At 41.7% G+C, this 24,951-nt stretch overlaps 1 protein-coding gene across 1 annotated transcript; it reads right to left on the bottom strand.

Moving 5' to 3' along the window:
- Window positions 1-1,882: 1,882 nt before the first annotated feature.
- On the bottom strand, window positions 1,883-13,185 carry LOC146610867 (uncharacterized). The gene is made up of 6 exons (XM_085345433.1): window positions 13,052-13,185; window positions 12,055-12,112; window positions 11,807-11,885; window positions 9,655-10,118; window positions 4,436-4,573; window positions 1,883-2,422 (listed from the first exon to the last, which is right to left on the bottom strand). Exons 1-6 carry the CDS (start codon window positions 13,183-13,185, stop codon window positions 1,883-1,885), a joined length of 1,413 nt encoding a protein of 470 aa, XP_085201559.1.
- Window positions 13,186-24,951: the final 11,766 nt, after the last annotated feature.

The following is a 24,951-nucleotide window of genomic DNA, read 5'->3' as shown; positions in this document are numbered from 1 at the left end:
AAGCATTTTTTTTTTAAAGTGCCACTTTATTACAAAAGTATAAACTTGACTGACATTTCATGAATAGTAATCTTGATATAAAACATTACAATCTTTTGCACTTAGCACTTAATTACACGCTTTTGAGTACAAGACCCTGTAGTCTGAATAGCAAACACACAACATTAGCTGCCACATTTAACTTAGCAGGGCTTTCCAAGAACACACCGTAGCTCCACGGCTTCGAAAAAACAACAAACAGAATACACTGAAATTTACATTGCAGCTGTTTTTGCAGTTTGTGTCACAAGATAAAGTCATTCCAAAAACACAACTGAACATAATAGAAAAAGATAGATTTCTTGACACTGATGATATATTTATTATTCTTTCTCTTTTGTCATGTACATACACATTGCATCAACATACAGTATAATCACATTGTTTGCTGGGGATATTTGGTCAAATGAATTTGTCATTACTGTCCAGGCTTTGTATGCAATTTCTGTGCGGTGTCCTCGGGGTGATGCTGCTTAGCCAACCATTTGCTTCACATTTCTGCAATATTTTTAACACTGATAACGGAGAGAGAGAGAGAGAGAGAGAGAGTTCGTCGATGGGGTGATGATGAGACATGACGTTTTGCTAATACACATCAGTTCTAGTGGAGCTTTCCATACTGCACTATGATGAAACCAAAGCAGACTCGTATGACCAAGAGGAGGGTACTATGTAGATGAACAGTCCACAGATATGAGTGAGGACTGAACAGACGGGAGGATTGTGTGTATGTGTTTCTGTGTGCGTATGTGTGGGGTGGGGTTGAGTGGACTGTCTCCACCTTTAGGACTCGAGCAGTTCTCCTCAGTCTTGTTACATCTGTACTGTGTCTCTTTCAGGTACAGGAGAGAAAAATAATCCTCCCCTCTGCTGCACAGAGTCCCACTGAGCCAAAGACATCCTTAATCTATCTGGCTTTGAGCTCTACAGAGAAATAAAGCAACACACTAACAAAAAATAAACAACCAACGACAATAGAAAAAAAAACATTCATATAGAGGTACCACATGACAGTGCTTAATTTTTTTTTCATGGTTTTTTTTTTTTTAGCATGCAACTTGTAGCAGGCAAAGTGCAGAAACAGGATCAACAAAGTAAAACACTTCATTTACAGACGGCAGTGGAGACAGTGTTCAGTCCATGTATAATGAAACAACATGACGGAGGGGAAGAATCTGGTCGGCTTTTTAAAATGTGAAAACGGTCGAAATTAGTCAAAGCTTTTAGGAGGAATGCAAAATATGTGCAAATTTTTTATTTAATTTATAATACTCTCATAATTGTTTCTCTTGGTCCCTGAGCTTTCAAGTATTTTGATTAGTAATTCGTTCATTTATATCCTTTAAATTCCGTCCTGAATCACGTCTTGACCAACTACAGGGAAGGTCTGTTCACAACAGACTGAGTGCTACCAAAATATTTCACACAATGCTTTGCCTTTTTCCCCCAAATAGGAGTCCTACTATATGCGACTTTTTTTACCCGTTAGAATTGAGGAAGAATTTAGGCTTTTTACTTTATTGTGCTTTGCACATATGTATCAGTAAAATAGAAGTGCTACTGTTACCTACAGATTGCTCTGCAATGGTTTTGTGCTCATTTATTTTTCACTACCTTTGGATTCCTTATAAGGATAATAAATTGGACTTTTTATTCAGCCCAGGTCATAACAGAGCAACTTTACTACCTCAAGGCCTCTGGAGCCCGTGAAAGGCTTGACGTTATGACTTGAATGTAAACAGTATGTGTGGGTGAGCATGACAGGGGCTCAGCCGTCACTCCTTGTGGCATTAGCTCAGCTCCTTGTGTTGGAAGGATAGGGGGTCACAGTGCAGCCACTGCCTCAGAGCCCTGTTACGTACATCTCCATGCCATCGTTGAAGGTGAAGATGGTGGTGGTGCTGGAGGTGGCAGAGCCCTGCTTCAGGTCGCCGATGCTCTCGTACAGGTTCTCCCCCGGCAGCAGAAGGGCTTTGGCAGGCAGGTGCTGTAACTTGGGTGTCTGCTGCGTTGGTGGCGGTGGAGGGGGCTGCTGCTGCTGCAAGGGCTGCTGGGCTTTCTTCCTCCTTGGCCGCAGGGTGGCACACATGTTAGGGGGTCTCTCTCGCTTCCAGGCGCCTCCGCCTTCCATGTTCTCATAGGCCAGATCACACTCCTCTGTCCCAATGGACTCGTAGCAGTGGTCGTCAAGGGGCCCGCCAACTGCTTTGCCCTCTTGAGGTGCCCACGTCTGGGGTTTGACCACTACACTAAACCCCCCATCCCGGTCTCGGTCCCGGTCACCTCGACCCAAGGTCCGGAAGCCGGGGTTGGCTGGGGGAGACCCCGGCACAGCTCTCTTCTTCTTTCCTGGTTTACACACCTTAGAGTACATCTCGGCCACCTGCAATCAAACAAGTTCAGAGATTATCTTCTGTAAAAAGGACTTTAAATAACCCACTCAACCTGCCATTTTATTCACACTATAGCTAAAAGTTGTGTTAGGCAAGCTGCGTAAACCTCCAGAGCTGAAGAATAAAGCCAGCAAGAAGCACCCAAAACCTTATAATCTCTGCAAGACTTCACCTTTACCAATTTGAGTCCCTGCATTTGTACTTCTCACACATATTGTTGACCTTTGGAAGCTTTTAATCTGCAGTCATCTGATAAATGGTCTGTATTTGTATAGCGCTTTACTAGTCCCTAAGGACCCCAAAGCGTTTTACAACCAGTCATCCACCCATTCACGCACACACCACCAGTAGGTAACAGGTGAAGTGTCTCGCCCAAGGACACAACGACCGAGACTGTCCAAGCCAGGGCTCGAACCAGCAACCTTCCGATTACAAGGCGAACTCCCAACTCTTGAGCCATGATCGCCCCACAATAAGTAATGTGCTTTTCTGAGTGGTAGAGCCTGTCAAACACATTAGTTTTTTAGTTTTGATAACTGAAATTCTTTGTTAGCACTTCTACATTGTCTTGATAGGGCCAAGGCCTAATAACTTGTCATTAGTGATCACGAGTGACTACAGCACTCTTTGCCAGCAGGATTTGTTTGAGAGCACTTGTTGGATTAATATTTGGAACAGTGAGGAAGTCCAAGGAATTCAGTGAAGCTCCAAGAAGGAGAACTGTAGATTTTCACAACTTGAGAAGGTCTCTTGGAGCCACTTATAAAAAACTGCGAAATCCAACATCATCATTTCAAAATATTGTGATAAATACACATTATTAAGATGTGTAACCACTTTTTCAAGACCTTCAAGAGCCAAGCTGTCACTCTCAGATGAGAGGAAATTGGTAAGGATATTCAGGAACCATCAAGGCTCAAGCCTGCCATGAAGTGGAAATTTCTGGAACACCAGCATCACTGTCCACAGTGAAATGAGTTTTACATCATCATGGACTAAGAGGGTGCTGACCAAGTAAAAAGCCACTGCAACAAATCTGACACCTTAAGGCTCCACTGAAATTTGAAGTTGCCCTCATGGCCAAACCAAATGCCTTCTGGAGAAATATTTTACAGTCAGACAAAGATGGAGCTGTTTGGCCACAGTGACAAGATGTATGTTTGGAGCAGTTCAGGTGAGGCTTTCAAACCTAAGAACACTGTACCAGCTGTCAAGCATGGTGGTGATAGCATCATGCTCTTGGGTTATTTTACTGCCGGTCCAGTATCACCTCAAATTAACAGCTACATGGTGGAAACTTGGACAGAATTGGGTGTTTCAACAGGACAATGTTTAGTAATGGATAAAGGAAAAACAGCCCATATGCTAGAGCCACTACAGGTAGGGAATTAGTACGTCTAAAGCTCACCAATTTTCTTTTACATCATTTATTAAACCTTACAGAAACCCAAAGAAAAAAGTAAGAGTTTTGGGTTTTAAAAAATCACTGCTCCCAGACAAGAAGTAGTCCTGGTCATACAGCAGCATACACAGTTTTATTTTCCAACAGACTAATCAATTAAGTTTCTTATCTGTACACTGGGGGAGTCAGGATGCACACAGATCCAGGCAAGCTGCTTCCTGTCATTTATGCTCAGTTATGTGTCTCCTGGGTCCTGCAGATATGAGGTAGTCTCTCGTAACCCTTGGTAAGAAAGCCATGGCTCCTTTACCTCTTTACCCCATAAAGACAACCTCCCCTATACCCTTAATGATGAGTTTTGAAACCTCAGTATAGGTCATTAAATGCGAGGTTTGACAACTCTTTTTTTCCAAGGCCAGACCTAGTAACCCATATAGGAGGAGATCATCCTCCCTAACTTCTAAGGAAAACCCAGTTTTTAAATGATTAAATCAATTAAATAATGTGCGTGAAACATCTTGTTAAGCATTCATTTAAGAGGGAATGGGGAGCTCTAAATGGGATGATCCATAGACGGAAAAAATAGAAACCCCCAGCTTACCGCAGCAGCAGACGGCTGTATATTCTCCACTGTGTGAGCACTCAGCGGGCCCAGGGCTTTATTTTGGAGCATGAGCATGTCATCATCCTCTGGAGGCTTCCAGATGTACTGCTCTCCGTTGCCCATAAACATCACTTCCTGTCAACAGAACAATAAATCACATTTGGGGCAGAGCTGGTCACATGGTCATGCGTGAATCTGCACTGAAAGAAATGAGCATTCATGAATTTAAAAAGCGGATTTTACTAAACAGACGCAACAGGGCGGATGCATGGCAAATGAACCCCTCTTAAGAATCCTGCGGCACATAAAAACATACTGGATGGATTTCATACAGGGGTGAATAGATTTTCCCTGGAAGGTGGAGCCTGCTTATATTCTGGATGACTCAATTTCAACACCTTGCGTCATCCACGGGAAAATCAGCAGTGAACAGGCCTGTGAGCAAACTGCTTACACATGTAAGCCTGTGAACTGTGCGTGCTGTTGAACTCAGGTCACAGCAGATAGAGCGACCCCCCTGACCTCACGCGGGGCAGCAAATGGTTTCCCACTGTTACCTGGAGGGGTGCACAAAGCCTTACAGCCACAGTAATAGCAGACAGTCTGCCTACACTCCTGCTGCTGCGAACATATGGAGGAGGTGACACTGCTGAGAGCAGAAATACCCCACTATCACCAAAAACTCTTCGACAAATAAACACCGCTCAGCGCCTAGACTTCAAAGAAATTCTAACATATCACAGCACCATGCATGATGTAGCCAAGTGCTCTGGAAACTGCAACACTGGCACAATTACAACCGAGCAGATCCTCTGCAGTATCAACAGGAACTGTGAAAGAAATATTCTGCAGATCCTGATCACAGCACCACAAACTGTATATTAATGCGTCGTACTGCTGCTGACAGAGAATAACAGAATGAAATAATGATCACAGTGACATTTCTGACATTTCTGTCCAAACAGAAACTGATGGCCCCATGTTCTATGGAAACTTGTTATCCGTTTACTTGGCTTCTGTCATGTCTATATGTACAATAGCAGTTGCTCATACATGGCTTCACACTGCTCTAAGCGATCAGTTTCAGACAGTTGATTTTTTTTCTCATGGCTCTGTTCAGTGTCAGAGATTAGATATCACTAATGTGGACATCTCAGGCACACAGCTTTGGCTGTGAGCACAGAAACCCCACCCACATCTTGGCCTAACCTTCTGGTTTAGAGCAATAGCCAATCAGAAGAAAGGGGGTTAAAGGAGGAGGGACTAAAACTGCTTGTTTTAGAAAGTGGATGACCTGAGATACTGCACCAAGCTCCAGTGTAAGGAGTGGAAAAAAATCCAAGGCTGATCTGCACAAGACACTAAAAACTCAGCAGATAATTTTTTCTCTCCCTCTAGACATCCTCCTTAACTTCCTTCAGTTCATAAAACCGACCACTTAAGGTGATGCTGTGTTTCTGTGGCTTATTGCACAGAAATATGTAGCTGTCAGGCATCAACATTACTTTGGGTTTTATTTATTTAGGAATCACTTTGCATTTATTGCTTAAATGATAAATATTACATGTTTTCCTAAGTATCGTGATGATTTGTAGAGAGGCATATCCGTCAGTCTTTGTCCTCTCATTTCTTGTGTGCATCTCAGCAAAGTGCTGCTAAGTTTTGCCACCCAGCTGCAAAATGTGACAATGCTATCATATGAGAAAAGGTAATTAACTGCATGTTTTGGCAAGCTAAGTATAATTTCACTAGCCACGCTAAGGCCTGATTATTGCCAGACCTGTTGAATCGAGAAATTACTCAAACAGATCCTTTTGGATAAAATGATTTAAAATATTTAGAAAAACAACACCGTGCCACAGTCTAAAGAAAATCAAGAACTACTGAGACACAAAGTCATGGACATCCATCAGTCTGGAGAGCATTATAAAGCCATTTCTAAGGCTTTGAGACCGCAGTGAACCACAGTGAGAGCCATTATCTACAAATGGAGAAAACTTGGAACAGTGATGAAACCTTCCCAGAAGTGGCTGGACTACCAAAATTACACCAAGAGCGCATCAATGATTCATCCAGGTCGGAAAAGAACCCAGAACAACATCTAAAGAGCGGCAGGCCCCGCTTGCTTCAGTTAAGGTCAGGGTTCATGTTTCAACAATTAGAAAGAGACTGGGCTAAAATGGCATCATGAGCGAGTTCGAAGGAGAAAAATAAACACAGATGAGTGAAAAGAACACAAATGCTCGTCCCACATTTGCCAAAAACACCTTGATGACCCACAAGACTATTGGGGACATATTCTGTGGATTGATGAGACAAAAGCTGAACTTTTTGGAAAGTCTGTGTTCCTTTACCGCTCGTGTATTACCACTGGTTATCAGTTCATGCCCAGAAGTTCAAGCACACTTGGGCTATGCAGCAGGATAATGATCCAAACCACATCATTGAGTCCACCTCTGAATGCCCCTAAAAAAACTTGCAGTTCTCGTTGCCGTGTGGCACAAGCTATTTGGTTTAGGAGGCAATTACTTTTTCACACAGGGTCAGATAGGTTTGGATGACTTTATTCCCTTAAAGAATGAAATCATCGTTTAAAAACTGCTTCTTTTATTTACTTGGATTATCTTTGACTAATATTAGAATTTGTCTAATATATATTTATATAATATAAAACATGAAAAAATAAGAAATCAGAAGGGCGCAAATTTTACTACACTGTACCTGAGAAGTTATTTTTAAGAATTATCTTGATTAAATTGAATTTTTAAAGTATCTCTCCCTCTTTTCATTAAAATGATCACTTGAGTGTTGTATAAAAACCACGTCTAAAAGTCATGTGGAGTCAGCATCAAGTATAAATCACACCTGTGACAAGTTTTAAAAGAATAGTTTAACATCTGGGGAAACAACCCGTGCTTATTTTCATGCTAAGAGTTAGATGATAAGATTTCTGCTGCTTTCATGTCTCTAACGGAAATCTGAAGCTTAGCTCTGTCCACAAGTAACAATATCCTATTATCAGGGCTCACTAATTAATTTGTTTGATCTAATTTGATAAATTCCCACTTAAAACTGATAAAACTGAACAGCAGGAGAAAAAGAATGGTTTTATTTCTATTTCTTTCCTTCTGTTGTAAATTGCTCTTTTTCAAATCAGTTCTCTAGTTCCAGGTGCAAACACCAGCTGTTCAGGTGTTAGTATTTTTATAATGTGCCTGAGAAAGTTTTATTTCTCTAAACTTGAATGTGTAATAACCTCAGAAAGTACTCAAAAGCTGTTTGCGCATCTTATTAGGGGTTGGGAAGCTCATCTTGTAACCGGAAGGTTGCCGGTTCAATCCCCAGCTCTGTCTGTCTTGGTCGTTGTGTCCTTGGGCAAGACACTTCACCTACCACCCAACTGGTGTTGGCCAGAGGGGCCGATGGCGCGATATGGCAGCCTCGCTTCTGTCAGTCTGCCCCAGGGCAGCTGAGGCTACAACTGTAGCTCGCCTCCACCAGTGTGTGAATGTGAGAGTGAATGAATAGTGGAATTGTAGAGCGCTTTGAGGGTCTTGAAAAGCGCTGTATAAATGCAATCCATTATTATTGTGTTGTAGATTCCATTTGAAAGGGAAAAATTATAAAGTGAAAATAGATCTTTTTGTTGCAAACTTATTGAGATCAAAAATTGAAAGCTTATTTATAAAAGTGTTCTGACCCTCAGTTCAATGCTTTTTAAAGCCCCTCTGGCATCCTTTAGAGCATTGAATCGTCTTAGGTTAGTCTCTGAAGGCTTTGTACACCTGGATTTGGACAGCTGATCCCATTCGTTCTGGCTGATTTTAGTGGCAAAAACTTCCTCCTTCTCAAAATTATTGAATCCACTGTACTCCTGGGGGCACTCGAAGCTTTAGAAATGGTGTTGATCTATACTTCACCACATTTTTATCATGGAAGTCTACAAAGTTACTTAAACTTTATGGCTTGGTTTTTATCCTGACCTGCAGGAAGAAGCAATGTGCTTTTTGAAACTGTTCAGCTGATTTATTTTCTCATAAGTGGAGTTCGGTTTGACTTTAAAAACAACTGAAGGTTTATTAAAGCAAATTATTATTAATCATTATTTATGATCATTTCTCATGTTTAGTTTTTTGAAAAATCAATATAATAAAGGTGTTTTTAAGTTGTGGTGAAGATTGGCGTTAAAGCAAGCCTTTCTTATATATGGGAACATACCTGAGTGGTGAACGACAGGTATATAAAAGCAGTAATTGAGATGAGGATATCTGATATTGTGAGACAAACAATTCTGAAATGTTTAATAATAGTCTTTGTAGAAATTAGAGAATATTTAAGCGAGAGCTCCAACTGGAAAGTTATTTGTGTAGTTTAGATCATTCTAGTCGGTGTTATTTAGCATGTTAGTGGTTTCCCAGTAGATATGGGCAGATTTTACGGAGTTGAACATATTAAACATTTATGTGACCTTTGTAGCTTGGAAAAACTTGGAGATGAGTGTCATTATTTGAATGCAGTCAAAAATATCTGCCTGTGTATTTTAGGTTGAGACCAAAGGTTTGGAATAGTTGTTTAATACTTAGGATAGTTTACTGCCTAAACTTGCAAAAATTAGTAAAGAAATTGTATCTGTATTTGGATGTGGGTGATTTGTTGACAGTTTTCTTTTTTCTTTTTTGTTAACGATGATTATTGATGATATGTATTATATAACCCTATGTTTTGTTTGTTGTATATTTTCTCTTTTACCTCTGGAGGAAGTTTAATGGGAATGAAATAAAGTCTAAAGTCTAAATAAAGGCAATCTCAGCGTAGAAATGCCAAAAAACTGCAGTTCCTCTTTTGGTCATTTAAAGCCGAATTCAAAAGTGAGTCAATAAGCTTAGAGTTTAATGTTAAAATGCCCATTTTTACACAGCATAGTTACAAAAAAATATGGGTTAGGTCAATCTAGCAAATTTCCTCCTTCATGGAAAGTATACTTGTAATTATTCTCTATGACTTATTTGTTATAGCTACCCATTTCTGCTGCATCAATCTTTTTTTGAGGTTTGTTGCAACTTGGCTTCATACAGTCTACAAATGCATCTTACTAACCAGCTGATTACTCCAACTTCTGATCCAAACACGGTAACTTCAAATCTAAAATGTCAAACTCTTCCTATCAGATCATAAAGATTAGGTTTTCAGCATGCAAAACATTTAACCCTACCAACCTTTGGGAAGGACGGGACATTGAAGGCCTCGACGTTTCTACGGGGCAACTTGGTGCTGTGAGGGTGTGGTGGAGGAGGAGCTGGATGTGAAGGCGGGGCATGTCTTGGAGGCGGTGCCGGTGGTTCTCCCATATCCGTCCCGCTGTCCCTCTTTTGAGGCGCCTTATCTGCTTTCCTCAGCTTCCTGACGCAGGCGTACTCGGCCGTCTCCGGAGGGTGAGGGGGTGTCATGACCTGGGCCTCAGGTTCGGGGAGCCCTCCTTCCACATCGCCGTCTGGGTCTGGGGGCGCCGGGGTGTTGGCAGGGACGGCCGGAGGGGCCGGAGTGTCTGTCTGCCCGGCCCTGCCTACCATGGCGTAGAGGGCATCATCAGTACGTGAAGTGGAGGAGCGCCGGCCCACTTCAGAGTAAGTGTGCTCGCCGTCCTCTCCAGTCCCAGAGGGGATCTGGGGAAGCTGCCTGCCTTGAGAACGAAGGTCAGAGTTAGACCGGCGGCTGGGCAGCAGCAGAAGGTCCGTGCTGGCTAGCCTTTTCTTTTTAGATGCCTCTGCAAGGCACATACAGCCTGCTGTTCTACCGTCCGTGCAGCCGATACCCCCCTAGGGAGCAGAACTCACAAACTATGCTCCTCTTTTACCGGAAGGTTCAGCAAACATTTGTGAACATGAATAAATCTCTCACTGGTAAGAGGAAATCTGAAGCTGACAGTAAACTGGGAACTGACATAGATGTTTGAGAATATGCATCCAAATGGGCTTCATTCCACTGCAGTGGAAGCAGGACAAGTATGAAGCAGGACATATGCTTATATTTCTTCAAACTCTCTGAGGCTACTGTCACAGTGCCCACAAACACAGTTCCCCTGTTGACTGTCAGCGATGTAGCTCCAGGATTTATCTTGGCACTGTGATTTGTGTCTTTGAGAGCGAGAGAGAGATGCACGTTCATAAATCAAGACTGAACCGTCTAGTGGAATAAGGCTGAGTTGTAAATGTAATGTGAATTCTGTTTCAGGGTAAATTTCTCCGCAAATATGTCCTCAAATCTTTTCAGAAAAGAAGATTTGTGGATTTAGGGCCAGATCGGATAGTACGGATGTGGAGAAAAAAATGTTGCACTTATTTGCAATATTTACATTAATTTTTTTTATCACCGCCAAGGAAGTTATGTGATTGGTTTAATTCTTTTTTTTCCTTTCTTTCTTTTCTTTTAATTTTTACTTTGTTGGTTCGTTAGCAGGATTACTCTAAAGGTTACGGATGGATGTGCATGAAATTTTACCAGAGATGATTAACTTTTGAAGTCAATCCAGATCCAGCTCTTCATCCAGGAAGTTTGGGAGGATTCTTTACCAGATAGGGCAAAATTGGACATTTTCACATCATAGCTTCACAAATACATTTCAGATTGAAATAAGAAAAAATCTGGAGATGTCATCGTGATGACCTCAAAACAATATCACAAACAAGTCTCAGGAGGGAGGGAATTTTCAGTCTCAGATGACTGTTTGAGTCAGACTGTGACCTGGAGGCTGAAAATGAGGACAAAATGAGTAAACAGATAAATATATGTATAAAAAAAATCCATTAAAGTCCTTTCGAGTGTTTCGCTTTTGAAGATTTCTTAAAATCTGACTGACTTTTGGAGTTGACCCAGACTTGTGTCCAGCAGTTTTCCAAGGTCTTCTTTACCAATACATGATTACAAAACTGGATATTTGTATAAATGTATAAATAATAACTATAAAGTTAAACAAGCCAAAACAGAACAGATAGTGGTTACATTTTATTTATAGTACTTCTACTTGTTATGCTGTTAATTGGCTGTTACATTTTTCAAATTATTTTCTGTTTTACCATTTCATGCACAAATTTGTTCTCGCTCTAGTGTATCTCCAGCTTTGGTGACTGACACGGATTTAAATTAACAAAACAATTACAAGCTTCTAATGTGTCTAAGGAAAAAATGAAATACCCCATCCCTCTGAAAATTCCCTCCAAACCCCCCTGCATAATATCAAAAGTGCTTTGTCATGCAGCTGGTCGGCTCCTAAAGAGCTGATATCATGGCGATGCAAGGTTTTCGTCTGACACCAGCGGCGTACCATATAAAAAGCCCAGGTCAGGATTAGTACGTAAAAGATGCACTCACTTTTGCCATTGCAGTTCATCTTGTTCATCTCAGTGTCTGATTTACTGATGGACCGCAGCTTCGACTGCCTGAGTATACCCTGACAACACAAACGCACACAAACAGACAAACACAGGGGCCAGTTAAACACTAATTAAGACTGAAGAGGTGCCCTCTGAATGATAGTGCGCCCTGCTGGATTGAGTTTATTCAGCTACCTCTGCTGCAATACAAACAAAACACTGAGGAGCATGTTGTCTGATACCTACCATGTCCATGAGGCGGTGTTTTCCACCCTCGCCGGGGACATTGTGTGTCTTCCCCTTCCTGTGACAAACACAACCACTCTGTCATACACGATTCAACACTGTGTGTGTGTGTGAGCCTTGTTTGTGTGCGGCTGAGTCATCCTATGACTGTGCATATGTGAGAGAGACATTCAAAGTACATTTGCACATGTGCATACCAGTGGTGGAGGATTACTGAGCACTCGAGCACTGTAGTGCAGGTTTGATGTTCTCTACTAGATTACAAGAGCCCTTCGACCACATTTAACCAGATTTCAGATTAATATGCATTTTTTTAAACAGCAAGTTGTTAAACTTTAAACCGGGCATGTCAACCTTTTTGCTTTTTTCCTCTTCAAATCAGTTTTGCATCAAAAATAAAGATTAGAAGAAATTCAAAGTTTAAAACCTTTTTTTTTTTGTTATTAATCGTGTTATGAACCCTCACTTCTGCCTTTTGACCCTTTGCAGGGGGCCTAATACTTATGCTTGAAACCACAGGATTAAACCACTCAAGTAGGTAAAAGTAGTTCCAGCTTGGATTTTGCCAGTGGAATAGAGCTTCTACTTTATTTTACTGGCACTTCTGCTGAAGCTTATTTAAAAGGTTTGAAATAGGGATTCATTGATTGTGACTCGCAGGGAATCATAATTTGGTCTAAAGATGCTGCCAATACCAATTTGTTTTTAGTCTTTATATTTTGTTTTTGTTGTTTAATTCTTCTTTGATTCTAGCAAAATAAAGTAATCTTTCTAAAGCAATATCTGACTTGTTTTAAAGTCTTTCTGCTCGTATCACACAATCTTTAGCTGCGATAACTGACAAATATGAGTAACTGGCATCCATAAATCTAAACTCATCCACCAATATACCAATATCATTCAAAAAGGCCAAGAGCAACCAATATACAGATCTTAAAAATGAACATCCTGATTCTGAACATGTGTGTACGGTCATTCATGCGTGCATAGCGCTCACCTCTGGCAGCCCACGCAGAGCACCACAATAAGGATCGTAACTACAAAGGCTGAGGCAGCAGCGATAGCACCCAGCAGCAGGACCTTGCCGTAGGGAGGAGCCGTGAAGTTCAGCCCGTCCTGCATGGAGGCCATGTGGGAGCGCTGGCGCTCACTTGCTCTCACACACACTCACACTCACACCCTTACACTCATGCACGCCGGGAAGTGCCACGGTCTCACTGGGATCTGCAGGGAGAAGGCACAGAGCGGTGCTTAATTACAAAGTGATCTAACCTTTACGAAACATTAAGTACGTTAACAAAGCAGCGGAGCCAAAATATTATATTCACGGTGCAGAAGGAGAGCAGCAGTTTGAAGAGAGAGTGAATTCCCATCCAGGATGAAGCACTGAAGTGAACAGACATTACGCCTCAGGCATGTGCTGCTGCTTTACCTTGTTTGAGGGATTACCGAGCTTTGTGTCACACCTACATAGACATCAACAGCATACCTGCTCGGCAGCATAGCATCTATGTCTAAACATTACCGCATCGATCCAACAATACATTTAAACGGGACCTACAATTTTTTTAACGTTTTTTTCCCTTTTCAGCAGTGAGTACATATAAAACTCAACCAAAGTTGTCCCTAAACCAATTTGAGCAGCCAAGGAACAGAACAACAAGCTCCTGCCTTCAGCTGCTACCTTTCAGTCATTGCCCAAGATCTGTGAGTAGTGATTGTAAGAACAAGATGGTGGATATGAGCGGCAAAAGTGAGCTTCCATCAAAGGGTATCGGGGCTCAGCCAAAAGGGTAAGATGAAGAGTATGTGGCAATGTGGGAGGACTTCTGGCAGAGAGAGTCTCTCCTTTACTGCACCAAAGGAGAAAGTTGAGGTAGTTCGATCATCTGATTGGGATGCCTACTGGGTGCCTCCACTGTCCAACTGGGAGGAAACCCCGGGGAAGACCCAGGTCACGTTGGAGAGATTATGTGTCTTGGCTGGCTTGGGAATGAATAAGTGTTCTCTTCTTGAAGAGCTGGAGCAGGTAGCTGGGGAGAGGGAGGTCTGGGTATCTCAGCTTTAGACTGCTGCTCTGGTCACCCAGACTTGGATACACAGCAGAAAAAGGATGTATAGCCAGATTTTCAAAAAGATTGCAGTACTTGAGTCGGCAAATCTCAGGCTACACACTTCTCTGAACACTCAATTTCAAACACTTGTTTTCTGCTCTTGACTCTGCATGATGGAAAAAAAACAGAGCAGATATCCTTAACATGGCCATCTCAGCCCAAACACTTATGGCTGTTAGCACTAAATGTGCACACACTTGCTGTTTTAATCTTTAAATTGTGAGGGCCAGCCAATTAGAAGGATGTTATAAAAGGAAGGAGAAGGAAGCCTTTTTTTAAGAAAGTCTATGAACTGACAGACTGCAAGAAGACCCAGAATAAGATAAACTCTTTAGAACCATGAATTATACAAAACTACTCTAGAAAAGTCCAAGAATGCAAACATAAAGTTTGAAACAAACATAATAGGCCCCCCTGTCACTGAATACACTGTTCTAACTAAAAAAAAAAAATCTGAGCAGTTTTGTGAGACACCGTGCTATTTTTCAGGTTGTTTTAAATGGTTAATGTAAATTTCCCTGTTTTGCTTGTTCTGCCATGAACAAACTTCCATATTGAGGAGGTACAATGAGTCACAGTAAAGCCGAACATGCCAGCATGCAGAGTGACCTGAAACACCGAAGGAGACAAGTGTGAAAGCGGAGCGAGCAGACACACACATCTCTCCCTCTTCCTCTCTGCTGCTTGGTGCTTGGCAGACAATTTTCACATTTGGCAGCATAATATGTTTCAAGTAAACAATAAAAAACACGGAGCTATAACAAAAAGACCAAACAAACAAGCCTAATCTCTGTCAAATTATGCCATCTGTCTACTATGACAACATCTTTTCATGTGTGTTAATGCGTGTTTGTCACTTGTCTATCAGCAAAAACGCTGCGGACTGCAGGAAACATACTGAAGTTGCATGTATCTGATTCTTATCTGTTTATTCAGTTTAAAGCTACGGATTTCTTTTTAAGCAACACAATCTATTGGACTGTGTCCTTTTAGACAGACTCTTTGTAAGGTTTGCGTATGGGCATCCTCTTTAAACAACGTAATTTAGTTTTGGATTCCACGCAGACAATTTCCTTCTATTCAAGATTTAATCACCACAGACTGAATTACTTTACCAATTTGTCTGGAGTCTTGTGAGCAACATGTATCCTCTCTGAAGGTTAACTAAAGCCTTGAACACCTTCGGGCTGTTTTTAGGAGGAACTACCACATTACCACTGGGCTTTTCAGAAACAAACACATCAGCCTGAAGCGGCTCCGGTAATTCAGCCCTCGCACTGCATTCTGAGTGTGAGGCCAAATAAGGATTCAGATCAAGTGTGAATCGCTGTTATACTCTTCTTCATTCTTCCTTGTACCTGTGCACATTCACTGTCACCTTGTGATTTGGTTGAATACAGTTTGGGGTTCATTTTTCTTTGGGACAGTCATAGATTTGAACTGTATTTCTGGTGATTCTGTCCACAAATATTTTATGTACCAAGTACCTGGTAACAAATAAATTACTAATTAGTCTCTCATCCAGCTCATCAAGTCTTAGACTACAGTCCTTGTTCCTTGTTAGGATCACTGTGCATGAACCAGAACCAGTTATCCACCTGCCACAGGTTCAGCTTTTAGAGGCCAGTCCAGCTTACGACAGATCTCAGAACAGAAGGAGGACTACCATCATCATCTTCAGTCCAGGATAGTGGAGGCAGGCAGCTAATTAATAATAACAGTTCTCATGACGTCGAGTTACTGTTTAGTCACTTCCTGTTTTGTTTTGAAATCTATGTTTGTTATGAACATCAGTTACTCCTTTCTTTACCCGCCTTTTCATGCCACAACTCCTACATAACTCCTCCAAGTTGACTGATTGCCCGATTTGTTATCACCATTCAGGATTTCATGCCATTTCTTACTGTCCCCTGTTTTGGCGACTTATGAATGTTTTTGTTTGTTTTATTTGTAATTTATGCTTTTTTTGAGCATTTGCCTATCTTGATAGATTTGTTTCCGCTCTCTAACTAAACACCTGTATATAACCAGTTAAAAGTTCTGAATTTTGGTCTCCTGTGTCTCCCTGTGGGAAGGTTGCTCTTGCCTCCCAGCAAGAAAGTGCTGTGTTTGAATTCACCATCTGGCTAAGGCCTTTCTGTGCGGAGTTTGTATGTTCTCCCTGTGTCTTCTTGGGTACTCCAGATTACTCCCACAGCCAAAAGATTTGCATCTAGTGGGGCTAGGTTAATTGGTGAGACTAAATTGCCCAAAGGTGTGAATGTGAGTGTGAATGGTTGCATGTCTCTCTGACTGGCAACCTGTCCACGGTGTGCCTCTTGCCTCATGGCACCTGGGCTAGGCTCCAGCTCCCTGTGATCCTGAATTGGATAAATGAAAGAACACGGATGGATAGATCCCTATAAACAAACAGTTATTCCAATTCATTCTGACTGGGGATGAAGATTTTGTTTAAAACCCTAAATGAGAACCTGAAATGGTTTGTCAAATCTTTTGTTAAATGTTGGTAGATTTCACTTGATGATGAAAACTTTGACCTTCTGATGGCCCTACAGGAGAATCACCAGACAAAATTTGCCTTACGGGAATTATAATTACCACTACCAAATTTTATGGCAATACATCCATTGAGTGCGGCTATATACTGTAATAAGTGGAAACTAAAAACTTTAAACATAAACCAGGTTTCAGCCAATATTGATCTGTTTTACTCAATAATGAATAAAAAATTGAGGGAATCACCAGTAAAATGTATACTTTGGGAATATTATGAAAATCTTACCAAATTTGATGGCTGTCTCTATCAGATATTTATTTTCAATTAAAAAAAACTCTGCTGTGGCCTCTTCACAATAAAAGTCTTTGTTGTTCTCCAGTGGAGTTGTACTGTGAAGGAAATGTTGACTGAGTATTAGCCACATGAAAAAAGCTGCGTGAAGTGTTGAGTTTAAAACAAAAAACAGTCAAATGTTTCTAAAGTTGCCTGAGAAACTTTGCACAACTCAGAGAATGGTGGGATTCTTCTCGCTTTTATATCAATGGTCGCTGCAGTAAACCCACAATATTTGATTACAATGACTATTATTGATTCCCGTGGCTCATGCTAACATTTATCCCAAGTTAACAAGAAAACAAGTCTAATCTCTCACATTTCATGTTATCTGATGTACCTTCATCTCTCCCACAGCCCTTAACAAAGCATGAGCATGTGTCTCCATGTTGGGGGAATGTACATTTGAAGCTATGAAGAACATTTAAATAAAAGTGACCCAAGTTTTAAAGGCAGACATAATGTCAGAAAGGGGCTTTTAACATTTATTTTAGTTCCTGCTTTCTTAGTCTTTCCTCCAATCGGTTGCTCAGAACATATTGTTTAACTCAGTTAATCACATAAAGTACAAACATATGGCATTTTTGAATGTCTCTATGGTATTGTAGGAGTTTTGCAGACTTTTGCTAGTTTGCATTTGTTCCAGTAGAAATCCAGAGATGAACTCAACTGTTCCCACCATCAAATCTAATTTGCACAAAACTTCCTACACGGTCGTGTTGATCGGTTTTTATGCGCTCTGGTTAATTTTTCTATTGCAAGTTCAGTGTGATCTAACCAGAGCGCTACACTAACGAGCTTTGTTTTCTTCAGTGATTGTTATTAGTAAGATCCATGTCACATTTTCCCACAGTGGGTAAAATGCAATTTTTAAATTCTCTGAGTGTGTCTCAGGAATCTGGTTTCAAAGCACATCTGACAAAACTATTCTGGCTGTGACCTGCTTTTAATGCCTCTTAATCATCTACCGGTGCTACGCCTTAGCTGAACAACTTCCAGAGCAAGTAGTCTGAAACATCATGTTGGATTTAAAGAACCATAGTCACCTAGGAGGCAATGACCAGTTAATTCATAGAGTAATTATATGTGTGCAGATTTGACAACAGAGCAGAGGAGTGGATATGGAGCGGAAGAAGATAATTAGAGAAAAGAAAGGGAAAAGATGTAGGTGTGGAGGAATAGAAAGGAGAGAGAGGAGGGAGGAAGACATGTGTGGGAGTCTTGTGGCAGGTGTTTTTGAAAACACTGAAAGCAGATGATGAAAAGAGGCTGTCACATTTCCTAACAAGGTTTCCCAGCCTTCCTTCCTTCCCTCTTGCTCCTCTGTGTCAGTGAGTGTGTCCACACCTCTCTGGCCATTCTTCTTTCTCTCTATCCCCTTGCCTTCGCCTGCGGTGTTGAGCCAGAGTGACGCCTCAGCACTGCAGTGTAATCTCTGGCCCTAGAGCTGCTTCGTATGAGCCAACCAATTGAACGTAGTGCTCAGAGCAAGAAATGGCCATCCACTGGCTGCCTTTATGCTACACAAAGCCCACCCTCCCTCCTGTCTGTGATGCTTAGTGTGCTCATTACAAACCACGGGCTCTATCCTTCAATACCTGCAGGTGTGGATTTGCCAGGTGTTGCCCTGACTGTTTATCACAAATGAGATGAGACCGTATGTGACCAGGAAACTGGAACATCATTGATCAGTATTGGTTTTGACAAATGTGGTTCTTTGATGATTCAAAATATCACATGGGAGCGCGATTTTGACTTTTGGGAGTAACAAAACGCTATTGATGTGGTTAAAAGCTCCCAAGGCTAGAGCGTAAGGTTTTGGATCCAGTTTTGTCTTCATATTTTGTATATCTTCATCTCTGCACGCATCAGGGGAGAAAAGGCTGCAAGCGCCGCAGCAGTCAGTCGATAAAGACAAAAAACAGTTAAAAATATCTGACACCGTTTCGTTGATGTCAATAAATAACCTGTTTTGTTCAAAATATTTTTAAAACATGAATTGATCACATGGTCATAACGCATTGACTGTGGGAATGCAGCGATTATTCAGTTAACTGACTCACAGAAAACTGATTTGATGACTGACTAAGAGTTGAATTTTCACAGAGAGGATTTGTTATGTTTGGTCTAAGGAAAGAGTAAAAGTGACAGTGCGATATTACTACAATGCAATATCATACATTCACCACAATAATGATGGCATCACAATACAGCAATTCTACAACACATGCAAGCTATTCATCTGTGATGCATTACAATTACTGTGTAAATAAAGAAGAAAATATTGTATTTTTTGCTTAAAAAAAAGCTAAACTCCACATATTACTTAAAGCTGACTCATTATGCTCATTTTCATTTCCATATTTTTATTCTTGGAGTCTAATTGGCAAACTTTGCATGGTTCCCCTTTCAAAACAAACCCTGTTTCTCTTCCTCTGGGGCTCAACTCATCATGTATCTGAAACAAGCTGTTTTAGCTCCCTCTTTCAGGTAACTGTCTTCTGATTGGCTGCCCCTCATATGCAGAAAGTTTAAACAGCATGTGGATGGAGCTTCTGTTCTCACAGCCAGATCTGTGCCTGTGATTACCCTATCAGGAATATCTGCTCTCAGTGACATCATCCAGAGTCAAGAGTAGAAAAAAACTGTTTGAAACAGTGTGTAGAACCGTTTGAACTTTCATCTCACAGGGATTAGAAATGCACTGACCTCATTATGTAACAGTATATCTAAAACAGTTTCTTCTTTTCACCACAAGCTGACTTCAGCTTCACCTTCATTCATTTGATAAGCACCACTATGAGGAGTCATGAAGCGGTGACTCTGGTGAGTCAAACTGATGGCATGTTTTAATAAAAATAGTGAAATATTTTGCTGTGTTTTTATTGCATTCCTGTAATTTCCACCTTATGATAAACTGGTTGGCAAAAATTTTGAGTGTTTATCAGATGACGCAAAAATATTTGAGAAAACAGGAGATTTTGCACTGATCTCCGATGTTTTACGGACCACAGCGTGAATCAGAAAAGCGGTCGATAGCTGCAGGTCACCTGTTGACTTGGACCTGATTGGAATGGCTGCAGAAGAAGAGGGATGGTTTACAGGACTGATGTGGACTCATACTCTGTAACCATAAAATTTCACCCTTTTTTTTAACATGTACATGATTTCAAAAAATAACATGCTCATTTTCTCTATGTGTGGCATAAAACAAGCCCATGGGGATAAAATACAGAATTATGGTGTAAAACCCACAGAAATGCATCTTCAGGAATACATTTAACGCTAGAAGCAAGTCATACTAGTAGGCCTTTAATTTTCTAGGAACATGCACATGCACTGCATTCACATGTTTGTTCATTATTAATAATCCTGGAGCTCCTTTCAAACAAGCCCAGCCAGCCAACAGTGGCCTCTCCACCAATCTGCTCAGGTTTTGATAAACCACCTGGGAGTTCATGTGGAGCAAAAAAAAAAAAAACCTCACCCTCTGTGTGACACAAATAACAGCAGTGTGTGTGTGTGTGTGTGTGTGTGTGTGTGTGTGTGTGTGTGTGTGTGTGTGAGAGAGAGAGAGAGAGAGAGAGAGGGAGGGAGGGAGAGGAGTCTGCTATTGTGTGAGAATGTGAATTAGGTCAAATGTTTGCTTGCAACAACGACTAACCATGCCCCTGTGAGGAAGAACGCTGAAGCCCGTGTGGAAGAGGCTCCGTCTTTATCCGTGGCTACCCCTGCCTCTGACACCATGTGACACTTTCCTATCTAAATCAAATCAGAATAAATATAATTTCTTGAGATCATATGATTGCCATCCTATCCGAAGTGAGATGCTGGAGAAATGGTGTGTTCACACTCAATGATAGCCCTCCACGAAGGGCTTGCGTGCGTGCGTGTCTCAGGGGAGGTTGTATGTATGTGGCTCATGATGGCACCCACTCAGCAGGCATCAATCACACACTGGGTGACGGTTCGGCTGCTGGCTGCCCGGCTCGCCGCGCCTCCGGCTCTGGCAAACTGCAGTGATGCTGGTGACAACAGGTTACAGACCACGACTCAAATGAAGCCGCCTGAGACCGAAAACCATGCAGGGTGTGAACGGGGATTATTTAGGGTGGGAGGAGAGGTGGAGGAGGGGGTTAAAAAAAAAAAAAGAAAGGAAAAGATGCCCGTGCAGGTAGATGCTATAGGCGGTTATAGAAAATGAAAAATGTCAGGCTGATGCAGTGTGCTTTTATCGTGGTTTCATTAAGCCTGTAGCTCATTTTTCCCTCCCTTTTCTTCTCCTCTAATCATCAAAGCGTTTCCGATTAATTCCAGATCAAAGTGAGGATGGTAAAGGATGTTGTGTCCCTGAGGTCAGGTGGTAACTTACACGACAAAGCCTGTCCCCACCACCACAACCACCCCAACCCCCTGCTCCCCAATTTATGAGTGCTAGAAGGGAGGGAGACGGGGGGGGGGGGGGGGGGGGGGGCTGCAAATGTTAAGGGCAGGTCTAACGTTAATGATCTTTTACGCTTTACAGTCAGAGAAAAACGCGTGATCGGAGGTTTCCTGTGCCCCTCTCTCGTCAAATCACTACTAAGTTCTCTGATGAATCCCTTAATTTCGGGGTTTAAATCACGCAAGACAGCGCAGTAACGCTGAGGTGGGTGCACACGTGTCTCTGTGTTAAATGTATGACCAGGGGAAATGAAGAAACGGCAGGTCGGGCACAAAGAAAAACAAGAAAAGCTGCACAGGCTACAGACCCTGGATGAATTAAGGATGTTGAGTACGTGTGCAGCTTATCGAGCTGAATGTATAGTCACATATCAATGACCCCCTCCGTTCACTCTCTCCCTCCTCCCTCCAGCCTGTCACACAGCCACGGGCACAGAGCATTGCGCTATAGCATCCCTGTACTCACTCAGCTCAGAGATTTTGGGAGGCGCAGCGTCAACCCCGGTCGCTTCCTTCAGTGTCTGCTTCCCCTCGGACCGGCCGCTCCCCGCGAGCATAATCAATCAAAGGCGATAACTTGGCTTTCCTGGGCTTCACAAAACAGGAATGCACCATATTGCATGTGGCATCCTTCGAGCGCCCGCTGACCCCCTCGTGCGCCCTGTCCGTGCTCCTCTGCTCCCCAGCCAGAAGGGAGGCTGGGAAGTGTTAACCTGCCTTTCTGCTGCCGCGGCTGTATCTCCACTATTATCTCCAAGGGCCAGGTTTTTCCTCCACAGTTCCTCAAGCCCCCTCCATCTCTGCTCGCATCCCCTCGACTCAGCTACTGTGCTTCCATGTGACACAGGCAGAGCTGGAGACCCCCCAATTATGATTTTTGTCTTTTTGATTCTAGCGTCATCCCTCGGCAGGACTTGGAAGTGCAGGTGGAGGTCTAATATATGGAGTGACCCTGGTTTAGGAGAGTTTAGGAGGGTTTCTCAGTCCCCGCTGTAAAATCAAATCAACGGTTCTGTTAATTCTGATGCAGAAAAAATACAATTTGATCTGTATCAAAAAATTTGGAAAATCCAGTCAGAATTATAGGCAGTGTACTGCTGAAAATGAACAAAAATAGTTTAAGGAGTAGTATTTTTGTCCTAGAAATAACTTTTCTGGGGTTGTTTAAATGGCTGATGTGTGAGGCAAGGTTTATGGCAGCCTACAGTAAAACCTTTAGTGTCAGAAAAACTGCCATGACCAATTTAAAAAAAATTTGAACCTGGACGTGAGATCACACATAAGCTTCACAGCACGATCATGACCCCTATAAGAGCCTCTAGTGTGAGATACATTTACCCTATCCACTTAGGTGAAAGCTGGAGTCAGGGCAGATGAGATGAGATATATCACATTTCCCTAAAGTTATTTTATGTCCAATGTGATGTAATAAAGGGATATAAAAGTAGGCCAGTGATGATTTTTCACTGGTGTAGTTTGGCGTAACCTTGCCATACGCAGACCTTTGAAGCCTTTACCTCTACCACTACCACCACCTGCTGGTGTTTTCAGAGCATTGTGGAAGCGCAACCGCCAATCAGGGCGCAGTAGACGGTGTTGCTGTATGAGGGTCGATCCGTGCCACAGAGGATCGTAGAGGACAGGTACTTTAACACTGGAAGTTCAGTAAATGTCCTGAAATAGTTCATATGTCTAATTGTTGTTTGTGTTTCATACTGGCACTAAGCATATATTCTAAGTACTCATCTTCCTCAAACCCTGACCAATTTGTTTTTGCAGCTTCTTTAAGCAGAGATTTTTAGAAATCTGACTGACATCCTGCTTTTGATTAGAAAAAAACATGAGTGAGTGGGGGGAATGAGAAATAACGCATCAGAGTTTATTTTACACTTTTAAAATGTGCCAGTTTTTATCTAAAACTAAGATGTATCAAGGTTAGTCTAAGTGCTATTTTACTTTAAGCGGTGTTAATATTATTTTACTATTTTAGTTATACAAACTGAATTATTACAGCATCTGCTGTGCTTCGGTTCTGGCAGAAGAACATTGATTTATAAGGAAAGGAATGAAAATTGCTTCCTGGATGAACCCAGGGGCAGTACCAGGGTACAGTAGAAGATAAATATGGATTATTTTGAACTTTGAATCATACATATCATATTTTATGTGGGCTTGTTATGTCAATTTTTTTGTTTTTTATTCTTGGCCTCTACAAAAATGATTTTGCTTGCTTTACAGTATATTTTAGGCTACAATGTGAAGCCGTTCAGTCCTGGGAGGCAATGTAAATCCCTTTGGAGTTGTCTCAGGAACGATATTCGCTTAAAAACAAAGAAAAATGTCTGCCAAATCAAATATGCAGATCTACCCGCTGTGGTTCCCTCTAAGCTGAGCGAGTGAGCAATCGCGCACCGCTCACATGGTCTCCCCACACAGAAAATCTGCGCTGCACACACAAAAAAATCCAGTCTGAATTGGAATTAAAGTAAATACATGTATTTATTTTATTTCGCTGATTTTCTGTGCGCGGAGACTGTGTCAGCAGTGCACGATTGCTCACGCGCTCAGCTTAGAGGGAACAGTTGGGGCCCTTGCTAATAAGAGAGAAGCTACAGTCAGCTTTAATACCCTGTATTTGAACATATTGCAGTGCGTATTGCATTGCTTTTTGTTTGTTTGTCTGTGGTAGAAAGTACCATTTACTTTGCTGTTGTCTGCTGGGGTTGCAGGATCAGTGCCAGAGATGCCAACAGGATCAGTAAACTAATTCAAAAGTCTGGAACCATCATTGGCCAGAATCTGGAGGCATTTGAGTCAGTGGGGGACGGGAAGTCACTGAACAAACTGCTCTCCATCATACCCACTCCATGCCCCACAACAGAGGCAGCAGAGCGCCGTCTCCCTCAGACTTATTCAACCCCGTTTCAGGAAAACGTTCCCACCTTCTTTTCAAAACCGTCAGGCATAAGATTCCTACACTTTTAGAAGCTGTTTCTCAGATTTATAGTGTGCATATTATTTATTCATGCATTTTTTACTACCCTTCTGCACAATATCATCCTTACTTTGTTTTTAACTTTTCTTTAATGTAACCTCATTTTCATTTTTTTCCATTTTTCTTTGTTGTTGTTTTTTTTAAATCATTGTCACAATATAAGATACTTACTAAGCATCTATAGTACTTTTATTTTACCTAAACATACCACAGGTACGCAAATAAATGTGCAATTGTATCACATAATCTACATATGGCATATTGTGCAGTTTACAAGGTTGAGGTTGAACCGAATTGAAAACCAACAGCAACATGAAATAAATTCAGTAGTAAAAGATGAAAACACAGTCTTTAGTTTCACTGAGCATCACAGACACTTTCTGCCAAAAAAACATAAATAAAAGTTTGGTGTGGCACTATTCACCCTTTATACATCAGCCTGCCCTCCCCCTTCTCCGTAGTTTTCGCGCAGCAGCCTCCGTGTTTTACTCGTGGAGTAAAGGTACCTATCCTCA

The sequence above is a fragment of the Diplotaxodon limnothrissa genome, linkage group LG20, assembly GCF_057381915.1.
Source record: "Diplotaxodon limnothrissa isolate DT_005_m linkage group LG20, D_limnothrissa_male_GT1.1, whole genome shotgun sequence".
NCBI classification, from domain to species: Eukaryota; Metazoa; Chordata; class Actinopteri; order Cichliformes; family Cichlidae; genus Diplotaxodon; species Diplotaxodon limnothrissa.
This window is presented reverse-complemented; position numbering and strand designations above follow the sequence as displayed.